The sequence below is a fragment of the Callionymus lyra genome, chromosome 16 (genome assembly GCF_982586985.1).
Source record: "Callionymus lyra chromosome 16, fCalLyr1.hap1.1, whole genome shotgun sequence".
NCBI classification, from domain to species: domain Eukaryota; kingdom Metazoa; phylum Chordata; class Actinopteri; order Syngnathiformes; family Callionymidae; genus Callionymus; species Callionymus lyra.
The window spans coordinates 19,942,950-19,955,066 of record NC_141833.1 but is presented as its reverse complement, the minus strand read 5'-3'; the positions used below and the strand labels follow the sequence as shown (position 1 = coordinate 19,955,066).

Sequence of the window (12,117 nt, the reverse complement as noted above, 5' to 3'; positions counted from 1 at the left end):
ATATCAGTATTTCCAGTCCAACGCGTTCTTCGCCTCTCGCCCTATGTAGCTGGGATGAAAACAGATTTGAGGTTGTGTGTAAGTGCGAGATTTTTCCCTGTGTTTGGTCCCGTGTAGCTGGGATTGGCTCCTTGTCTGATTGAGTTTGACATCTTTGGTCTGGAACAAGGGCGGGAAAATTAGATTCTTCCTCAAGGGGCCACATTATGTTCTGTGACTTTTGTCAGGGGCCGTCAAAACGTTGAAAGAAGCTACAACATTTCTTATTGTGCCGTGACATTTTAGAACGAAGCTACTAAATAAGCTACTATTGTTATTTTAATTTTCATAAAATTGAATAGAAAATGTGATAAAGCAAAGTATTCCTTTAGCTTACTTCTAATTCCTTTGGAAAAAAAAAGAAATACTCACAAAAAGGAAAAAAAATGGAAATAAATCCTTAAAAAACAACAAGAACATTGTATGGTCTTGTTATTGGTTAAAATGAATTATACAAATAAATACAAATAAAATCGTTATTCAAATGAATTCATACTTTGAGCTCAATAGGGCCGCATAAATACAGTCATAGGGCCACATATGGCCCCCGGACCGCAAAAAACAGCAGTAGAAATGGTCTAAGATTTCCAGGTTTTTGATTTTTTACGAATCTTGAATTACAACATTTTTTGAAGTAAACTAATGTGTGGTGCAATTCAAAAATATATTTATAGAAGTTGTTATGAAGGATATTAACAACGTGAGATTAACTTGAACCACGGAGACTTCAAAACTTTTTTTTTTTTATAATTAAACCCCTAAAATAATCCATTGTAATTATAAAGAAAAAACGTAACACACACACACACACACACAAACAAACACACACATTTAAAACATTAATGTTACATAAACATAAAGAAAACACCTTATCTGTCAGAAATAAAACAAAATATCAAGTAAATCAAAGATTAATAAAAGATAATGGAGTAAAATATATTTGTTAGAACATTTGTTTTTCTAAATCTATAAATAATAAATTATACTAACTTATTTTCTTCAAAATAATAATAATAATAATATATAACATATCTTGTTTGTGTCATTATATGAATAATATTTTTTTTTTATTAATAATAGTATCTAACTATACAAATTAAATCAGGAGTCGACTCAAAAAAGAATGATTTTTTTCTTTCCACTCACCGTCCTCGTTGCTGGTCACGCGCCGTTAAAAGAGTCAAAAGATCAGACGACATGACTTTGGTGGAAGTGTATTGTGGAAGTGTGGATGTAAACAAACTTCAGCTCATCAGAGCCACAAAAGCCATTAAAACAACGTCGCGTCTTCTACGTCCAGTACAGATCAGCAGCAATAGAAAACAACTAATACATTGTTTCGTCCTCCATAGTCATGAAAATATCTGTTTTTATACAAAAATTAAATACAGTCAGCGTAAGTTACAGTTCACCCTGTGCGCCCACACACGGCCATGTTGTACGGTGGCCCAGAAGTGACAAAACAATTTACAAACTCTTGAAACAGAATTATTATTTCCTGAAACAAATGTACAAACTCTTAAAACATATTGTTTCTAAGTGTGATTCAAGAAATAGTTTTTTGGTTTCACAGTTATTTTTGCTCAAAGTTATTTCGGAAAAAGATTGTTTTGTTTCAAGATTGTGTAAATGTGTTTCAAGAGTTTGTAAATTTGTTTCAACATTTTCTAAATCTGTACCAAGAGTTTGTAAATGTGTTTCAGGAGTTTGCAAATGTGTTTCAGTTTGTAAATGTGTTTCAAGAGTTTGTAAATGTGTTTCAAGAGTTTGCAAATTTGTTTCAGAGTTTGTAAATGTGTTTCAAGAGTTTGTAAATGTGTTTCAAGTGTTTGTAAATGTGTTTCAAGAGTTTGTAAATGTGTTTCAAGAGTTTGTAAATGTGTTTCAAGTGTTTGTAAATGTGTTTCAAGAGTTTGTAAATGTGTTTCAAGAGTTTGTAAATGTGTTTCAAGAGTTTGTAAATGTGTTTCAAGAGTTTGTACATTTCTTTCAGGAAATTGTCATTTGGTTCCACAGTTAACTATTTGTCAAAGTTTTTTTTTTTTTTCATACAATTTGTTTCAGAAAAATGTAGTTTTGTTTCAAGAGTTAAGTAAATGTGTTTCATGGTATACATTTTTCAGGCAATTTGTTGTGTTGTTTCAGAGTTTGGACATTTTTGTCAGAGTTTGGACATTAGTTTTAAGAGTTTTTAAATTGTTTTAGGTGTTTTTTTTAGGAAGTGATGTTTTGTTGTAGAGTTTCAATTTCTATGTCAGAGTTTAGATGTTAGTTTCAAGAGTTTTTTAATTGTTTTAGGTGTTTTAAGTGTTGTTTTGTTATAGAGTTTCAATTTCTTTGTCCAAGTTTATCCATCTGTTTCAGGAACTGTTTTGTTTCAGCTTTACTAAAATTGTAAAGGAAATTATTATTTTGTTTTTAAGAGTTTTTATATGTGTTTTAGGGATTATACATTTGTTTCAAATTTAGTAAATTGGTTTCAAAGTTTGTAAAGATCCTGAGGGATCAATAAAGTTTTACCTTACCTTACCTTACCTTTAAATAAGTTTCAGGAGTATATTTTTATTCAGAGTTAAAAAAAAACAAAAACCATTTGGCACTTCTGGACCAGCGTAAAGTTTGGCTACCAAGACTGCAACTTAAAAAAAAACAAAAAAAAAACGTGATGACAAGTGCAGCACTCAACGTCCTTTAGCAACGTAAAAATCACCAAAGACACCAAAGCACAACGGGGGGGAGAAAGTCAACGCAACAGGAAGTGGGGATACAGTGAGGCAAGTTGTTTCCAGATGTTTCCATCCACATGATACTATATATATTTTTTTTAATAACAGATCATACATTTTGACTCTGGTGTCTAGATTTGTACAGTTTTCTCCTTTCGCTGTCCTCAAGTCAACCCGCCTCGCAAGACCCGTGAGAATAATAAGACAGCAGTGATCCTTCCCTTCGACCTGTCGCGTCCTTCGCACGTCGCCGGCCGGACGAGTCCGTCTCAACGGGTTTTTTTGGTTGAGGGGGTATGACGTCTCTCAGAGGGACACAATCAATATTTGGAGCGCTACGACGTGGAGGGCGAGCAGGCGGGCGACGGGAGGGCGGCGGATCCAGGCCCGTCCTGACAACGGGTCGTCGCACTCCCCGGGGCCCTGGCAGCTCGCCCGCTCGCACAGGACGCCCGTGAAGCCCGGGGAGCAGTGGCAGCGCTGGTGGTGGTGGCACGTGCCGCCGTTCTGACAGCGGAGCATGGCGTTGTCGCACACCCGGGCTGCGGAGACAGAAGCAGGGGAAAAAAAAGGTTAAGGGGGGGGTAAGACAGGAGGGTGATTAATAGATCGCTCGGACGGGGGTTCACGGGGCACAAGCTGCCTCTTCTCGTCTCGTCGGCGTCGCTCCTGAGAGCCCGAGCAGACGCTTCCTCTCGGGGTGAGGCCAAGGACGTCTGTGGCTGAAGACGACGCTAGCGACACGAGGGAATACAAAGAGGCAGGAATCGACTTATGGACAACGATCGGATTGATAAAGATTACTGTTATTTAGCGGACGATATTCCTGTCGTGGAAAATTAAACGAAATACCATAGAATCTGTTGCTGTACGATACAGGGCAATGGTACGACACATTGTGATAGTGTAGTAACAAGTGTAGTATTGTCGAGTACTTGTTGCAGAATTTACAGACCACATGACTCTTGACGAAGTCGTAACTGCTTTCATTTGTTTTGAAACAAAAATATGTACAAACATCAGCTTTAAAAGCGGCTGGACTCACTGTATCCTCTCGTCCTCAGTCGTAACTGCTTTTGTTTGTTTTGAAACTAAAATATGTACAAACATCAGCTTTAAAAGCGGCTGGACTCACTGTATCCTCTCGTCCTCAGTCGTAACTGCTTTTGTTTGTTTTGAAACCAAAATATGTCCAAACATCAGCTTTAAAAGCTGCTGGACTCACTGTATCCTCTCATCCTCAGTCGTAACTGCTTTCATTTGTTTTGAAACAAAAATATGTCCAAACATCAGCTTTAAAAGCTGCTGGAGTCACTGTATCCTCTTGTCCTCAGTCGTAACTGCTTTCATTCGTTTTAAAACTAAAATATGTTCAAACATCAGCTTTAAAAGCGGCTGGAGTCCACTGTATCCTCTCGTCCTCAGTCGTAACTGCTTTCATTCGTTTTAAAACTAAAATATGTACAAACATCAGCTTTAAAAGCGGCTGGACTCACTGTATCCTCTCGTCCTCAGTCGTAACTGCTTTTGTTTGTTTTAAAACCAAAATACGTCCAAACATCAGCTTTAAAAGCTGCTGGAGTCACTGTATCCTCTCGTCCTCAGTCGTAACTGCTTTCGTTTGTTTTCAAACCAAAATACGTCCAAACATCAGCTTTAATAGCTGCTGGAGTCACTGTATCCTCTCGTCCTCAGTCGTAACTGCTTTTGTTTGTTTTGAAACCAAAATATGTCAAAACATCAGCTTTAAAAGCTGCTGGAGTCACTGTATCCTCTCGTCCTCAGTCGTAACTGCTTTCATTCGTTTTAAAACTAAAATATGTTCAAACATCAGCTTTAAAAGCGGCTGGAGTCCACTGTATCCTCTCGTCCTCAGTCGTAACTGCTTTCATTCGTTTTAAAACTAAAATATGTACAAACATCAGCTTTAAAAGCGGCTGGACTCACTGTATCCTCTCGTCCTCAGTCGTAACTGCTTTTGTTTGTTTTAAAACCAAAATACGTCCAAACATCAGCTTTAAAAGCTGCTGGAGTCACTGTATCCTCTCGTCCTCAGTCGTAACTGCTTTCGTTTGTTTTCAAACCAAAATACGTCCAAACATCAGCTTTAATAGCTGCTGGAGTCACTGTATCCTCTCGTCCTCAGTCGTAACTGCTTTTGTTTGTTTTCAAACCAAAATACGTCCAAACATCAGCTTTATAAGCGGCTGGAGTCACTGTATCCTCTCGTCCTCAGTCGTAACTGCTTTTGTTTGTTTTGAAACCAAAATATGTCAAAACATCAGCTTTAAAAGCGGCTGGAGTCACTGTATCCTCTCGTCCTCAGTCGTAACTGCTTTCGTTTGTTTTGAAACCAAAATATGTCCAAACATCAGCTTTAACAGCTGCTGGAGTCACTGTATCCTCTTGTCCTCAGTTGTAACTGCTTTCATTTGTTTTCAAACCATAATATGTCCAAACATCAGCTTTAAAAGCTGCTGGAGTCACTGTATCCTCTCGTCCTCAGTCGTAACTGCTTTCATTCGTTTTAAAACTAAAATATGTACAAACATCAGCTTTAAAAGCGGCTGGAGTCACTGTATCCTCTCGTCCTCAGTCGTAACTGCTTTCGTTTGTTTTGAAACCAAAATATGTCCAAACATCAGCTTTAAAAGCTGCTGGAGTCACTGTATCCTCTTGTCCTCAGTCGTAACTGCTTTCGTTTGTTTTCAAACCAAAATAAGTCCAAACATCAGCTTTAAAAGCTGCTGGACTCACTGTATCCTCTCGCTCTCCTTTAACTAGGGAGAACGTAACGACTGCTGCCATCCAGTGGCCCGATGTTTAATTGCAACACTAAAAATTAGTTGTAAATAAAATAAAATCAAAAATCTTTTTTATTTTTATTTCATAAAGACTTTATTGAAATCTGAAACATTATGTTCCAAATCTGAACCATTATGGGATGAAATCAGAGTGTTTACTGGAACCCCAAACAGACACAGTTCAACCATATGAACTCACACAAAGAACGATCAAATAACTTAAAGTTAAATTTCAGTCAGAATTCTGTGATTTCACTTGTTTTAAAGTGTTCAATTTATGAAATTATGATATATATTTTTCGTGAGCTTAACTGATAGTTGGTTAGATAGTGGTTAGAAACTATGATTCTCAATTTTCTGCAAACTCTTAAAATATTTTAAGATTTAACTGGAGAAATCAAGTGTATTTTCCTGGATATTTGGTCAAATATCACTATTTAAAGTTAATATAAATACTTTGTTTTGCTGCTTTGCTGGTTTTTCTATCAACACGTCCACTTTATCCAGGTGTGTCCAATCACCTGAACGCACCACAGGTGTTAGGAATCACAAGTTTAGTTTGTGTTAAAGCAAAGACTATCTTCAAGTTTGTTGCCTTTTCAGGGGAACATAAAGTTTAAAACAAGACTAAAGAACCTCTAAAAACCATAATCAACGCTACGCTAAGCTAAGGCTAAGCCACGATACGTTGAATATCTCAAACACTTTTCTGTCCCCGACACCGAAAGATTTCTGATGTTTCCGTCACGACGACGAATCGCTGATACCTCCAGACTCGTGTTCCTTTATTGGACTTTTGTTTTGGATGCTTCTGATTGGCAGAGCGTAAACTAATATTCACACTTCCAGCTGAAAAAAAGCGCACGACTCAATTATCCTAAGAAGCCGCTCTGCTGGTGGAGGTGAGATCTGAAAGAGGAAATATTTGCCCAGAGATTTGGTTGTAATTGGATATCGCTCCCTGCATAAATAGTAATCACATTTGGGTTTTTCTTCCTCGGGTACACGGGCCAGAGCATTAGGACGGATGAGGATTGTGCCAAGAATATCACTGAAAAACTCTTCAATATATTCAATCAGAGAATAACTTTTTTTAGGATTTAAACATGGAGCCTGAAGAGAAGAAAACAAGAGTCACAATCTGACTTGTAGAAGGTTGTGGGTTTGAATCCAGTTGGAGGCGACTAGTACGGAGAGAACAGTGGCCTTTAGTGCACTGGAAGTTAGTATGCATCAGAATAGTGTACGTGCTAACTAGTAACTAATTCTCCACAGATAGTATGTCTCAAACATACTTCTCTTAGTATACTAGAAGTTAGTATGCATCAGAATAGTGTACGTACTAACTAGTAACTAATTCTCCACAGATAGTATGTCTCAAACATACTTCTCTTAGTATACTAGAAGTTAGTATGCATCAGAATAGTGTACGTACTAACTAGTAACTAATTCTCCACAGATAGTATGTCTCAAACATACTTCTCTTAGTATACTAGAAGTTAGTATGCATCAGAATAGTGTACGTACTAACTAGTAACTAATTCTCCACAGATAGTATGTCTCAAACATACTTCTCTTAGTATACTAGAAGTTAGTATGCATCAGAATAGTGTACGTACTAACTAGTAACTAATTCTCTACGGATAGTATGTCCCAAACATACTTCTCTTAGTATACTAGAAGTTAGTATGCATCAGAATAGTGTACGTACTAACTAGTAACTAATTCTCTACGGATAGTATGTCTCAAACATACTTCTCTTAGTATACTAGATGTTAGTATGCATCAGAATAGTGTACGTACTAACTAGTAACTAATTCTCTACAGATAGTATGTCTCAAACATACTTCTCTTAGTATACTAGAAGTTAGTATGCATCAGAATAGTGTACGTACTAACTAGTAACTAATTCTCTACAGATAGTATGTCTCAAACATACTTCTCTTAGTATACTAAAAGTTAGTATGCATCAGGATAGTGTACGTACTAACAAGTAACTAATTCTCCACAGATAGTATGTCTCAAACATACTTCTCTTAGTATACTAGAAGTTAGTATGCATCAGAATAGTGTACGTACTAACTAGTAACTAATTCTCTACAGATAGTATGTCTCAAACATACTTCTCTTAGTATACTAAAAGTTAGTATGCATCAGGATAGTGTACGTGCTGACTAGTAACTAATTCTCTACGGATAGTATGTCTCAAACATACTTCTCTTAGTATACTAGAAGTTAGTATGCATCAGAATAGTGTACGTACTAACTAGTAACTAATTCTCCACAGATAGTATGTCTCAAACATACTTCTCTTAGTATACTAGAAGTTAGTATGCATCAGAATAGTGTACGTACTAACTAGTAACTAATTCTCTACAGATAGTATGTCTCAAACATACTTCTCTTAGTATACTAGAAGTTAGTATGCATCAGAATAGTGTACGTACTAACTAGTAACTAATTCTCTACAGATAGTATGTCTCAAACATACTTCTCTTAGTATACTAGAAGTTAGTATGCATCAGAATAGTGTACGTACTAACTAGTAACTAATTCTCTACAGATAGTATGTCTCAAACATACTTCTCTTAGTATACTAGAAGTTAGTATGCATCAGAATAGTGTACGTACTAACTAGTAACTAATTCTCCACAGATAGTATGTCTCAAACATACTTCTCTTAGTATACTAGAAGTTAGTATGCATCAGGATAGTGTACGTACTAACTAGTAACTAATTCTCCACAGATAGTATGTCTCAAACATACTTCTCTTAGTATACTAGAAGTTAGTATGCATCAGAATAGTGTACGTACTAACTAGTAACTAATTCTCTACAGATAGTATGTCTCAAACATACTTCTCTTAGTATACTAGAAGTTAGTATGCATCAGAATAGTGTACGTACTAACTAGTAACTAATTCTCTACAGATAGTATGTCTCAAACATACTTCTCTTAGTATACTAGAAGTTAGTATGCATCAGAATAGTGTACGTACTAACTAGTAACTAATTCTCTACAGATAGTATGTCTCAAACATACTTCTCTTAGTATACTAGAAGTTAGTATGCATCAGAATAGTGTACGTACTAACTAGTAACTAATTCTCTACAGATAGTATGTCTCAAACATACTTCTCTTAGTATACTAGAAGTTAGTATGCATCAGAATAGTGTACGTACTAACTAGTAACTAATTCTCCACAGATAGTATGTCTCAAACATACTTCTCTTAGTATACTAGAAGTTAGTATGCATCAGAATAGTGTACGTACCAATTAGTAACTAATTCTCTACAGATAGTATGTCTCAAACATACTTCTCTTAGTATACTAGAAGTTAGTATGCATCAGAATAGTGTAGGTACTAACTAGTAACTAATTCTCCACAGATAGTATGTCTCAAACATACTTCTCTTAGTATACTAGAAGTTAGTATGCATCAGAATAGTGTACGTACTAACTAGTAACTAATTCTCTACAGATAGTATGTCTCAAAAATACTTCTCTTAGTATACTAGAAGTTAGTATGCATCAGAATAGTGTACGTACTAACTAGTAACTAATTCTCCACAGATAGTATGTCTCAAACATACTTCTCTTAGTATACTAGAAGTTAGTATGCATCAGAATAGTGTACATACTAACTAGTAACTAATTCTCCACAGATAGTATGTCTCAAACATACTTCTCTTAGTATACTAGAAGTTAGTTTGCATCAGAATAGTGTACGTACTAACTAGTAACTAATTCTCCACAGATAGTATGTCTCAAACATACTTCTCTTAGTATACTAGAAGTTAGTATGCATCAGAATAGTGTACGTACCAATTAGTAACTAATTCTCTACAGATAGTATGTCTCAAACATACTTCTCTTAGTATACTAGAAGTTAGTATGCATCAGAATAGTGTAGGTACTAACTAGTAACTAATTCTCCACAGATAGTATGTCTCAAACATACTTCTCTTAGTATACTAGAAGTTAGTATGCATCAGAATAGTGTACGTACTAACTAGTAACTAATTCTCCACAGATAGTATGTCTCAAACATACTTCTCTTAGTATACTAGAAGTTAGTATGCATCAGAATAGTGTACATACTAACTAGTAACTAATTCTCCACAGATAGTATGTCTCAAACATACTTCTCTTAGTATACTAGAAGTTAGTATGCATCAGAATAGTGTACGTACTAACTAGTAACTAATTCTCTACAGATAGTATGTCTCAAACATACTTCTCTTAGTATACTAAAAGTTAGTATGCATCAGGATAGTGTACGTACTAACTAGTAACTAATTCCCCACAGATAGTATGTCTCAAACATACTTCTCTTAGTACACTAGAAGTTAGTATGCATCAGAATAGTGTACGTACTAACTAGTAACTAATTCTCCACAGATAGTATGTCTCAAACATACTTCTCTTAGTATACTAGAAGTTAGTATGCATCAGAATAGTGTACGTACTAACTAGTAACTAATTCTCTACAGATAGTATGTCTCAAACATACTTCTCTTAGTATACTAGAAGTTAGTATGCATCAGAATAGTGTACGTACTAACAAGTAACTAATTCTCCACAGATAGTATGTCTCAAACATACTTCTCTTAGTATACTAGAAGTTAGTATGCATCAGAATAGTGTACGTACTAACTAGTAACTAATTCTCCACAGATAGTATGTCTCAAACATACTTCTCTTAGTATACTAGAAGTTAGTATGCATCAGAATAGTGTACGTAATAACTAGTAACTAATTCTCCACAGATAGTATGTCTCAAACATACTTCTCTTAGTATACTAGAAGTTAGTATGCATCAGAATAGTGTACGTACTAACTAGTAACTAATTCTCCACAGATAGTATGTCTCAAACATACTTCTCTTAGTATACTAGAAGTTAGTATGCATCAGAATAGTGTACGTACTCACTAGTAACTAATTCTCTACAGATAGTATGTCTCAAACATACTTCTCTTAGTATACTAAAAGTTAGTATGCATCAGGATAGTGTACGTACTAACTAGTAACTAATTCTCTACAGATAGTATGTCTCAAACATACTTCTCTTAGTATACTAAAAGTTAGTATGCATCAGGATAGTGTACATACTAACTAGTAACTAATTCTCCACAGATAGTATGTCTCAAACATACTTCTCTTAGTATACTAGAAGTTAGTATGCATCAGAATAGTGTACGTACTAACTAGTAACTAATTCTCTACAGATAGTATGTCTCAAACATACTTCTCTTAGTATACTAAAAGTTAGTATGCATCAGGATAGTGTACGTACTAACTAGTAACTAATTCTCTACAGATAGTATGTCTCAAATATACTTCTCTTAGTATACTAAAAGTTAGTATGCATCAGGATAGTGTACGTACTAACTAGTAACTAATCCTCCACAGATAGTATGTCTCAAACATACTTCTCTTAGTATACTAGAAGTTAGTATGCATCAGAATAGTGTACGTACTAACTAGTAACTAATTCTCTACAGATAGTATGTCTCAAACATACTTCTCTTAGTATACTAGAAGTTAGTATGCATCAGAATAGTGTACGTACTAACTAGTAACTAATTCTCTACAGATAGTATGTCTCAAACATACTTCTCTTAGTATACTAGAAGTTAGTATGCATCAGGATAGTGTACCTACTAACTAGTAACTAATTCTCCACAGATAGTATGTCTCAAACATACTTCTCTTAGTATACTAGAAGTTAGTATGCATCAGGATAGTGTACGTACTAACTAGTAACTAATTCTCCACAGATAGTATGTCTCAAACATACTTCTCTTAGTATACTAGAAGTTAGTATGCATCAGAATAGTGTACGTACTAACTAGTAACTAATTCTCCACAGATAGTATGTCTCAAACATACTTCTCTTAGTATACTAGAAGTTAGTATGCATCAGAATAGTGTATGTACTAACTAGTAACTAATTCTCTACAGATAGTATGTCTCAAACATACTTCTCTTAGTATACTAGAAGTTACTATGCATCAGGATAGTGTACGTACTAACAAGTAACTAATTCTCCACAGATAGTATGTCTCAAATCAAACTCTGCTGCTACGCACTAACAGGAAATGACGCGACAGCTTCTTCTTCTACTACTATTTAAGGATGATTTCAACCAGCTGTAGGAACACTATCGCCACCTGCTGGCAGCACGTTTTGTTCGAATCAAGAAATATAAAAAACGAAATATTGGCGAGATATTTACGCATCGATCCGTACTCGGTTTTGTGGGCGTTTTAGTACGACAACGTAGTGTGCATGTAGCACTTCATTTCACATACTTAGAATTGAGACACACTTATGCACTACAAATACTAAAGTTTAAGTACGCAAGTATGCAATTTTAGACACAGCTTTAAGGTGGTGGTTACCTTCAGCTACTCCGGTTTTCTCCCAAACATATTGTCAATATTAAACGTAGGCGTGAGGGTGGGTTGGGGGTTTGAATCCCATTGATTTACAGATTCCTCTGTAGCTTTATGTGTCTTAATATCTGATGAGCTAAAAGTATT

At 35.6% G+C, this 12,117-nt stretch overlaps 1 protein-coding gene across 1 annotated transcript in view; it reads right to left on the bottom strand.

Annotated features, from left to right (window-relative positions):
- Positions 1 to 1,238: 1,238 nt before the first annotated feature.
- Positions 1,239 to 12,117, bottom strand: part of LOC148064101 (netrin-G1-like) — an 85,930-nt gene continuing 75,051 nt past the window's right edge. Inside the window, exon 7 of the mRNA XM_087811990.1 lies at positions 1,239 to 3,307. Coding sequence (XP_087668116.1) covers positions 3,072 to 3,307 — 236 coding nt within the window. The 3' untranslated portion in view covers positions 1,239 to 3,071. The remainder of the gene's footprint in view (positions 3,308 to 12,117) is intronic.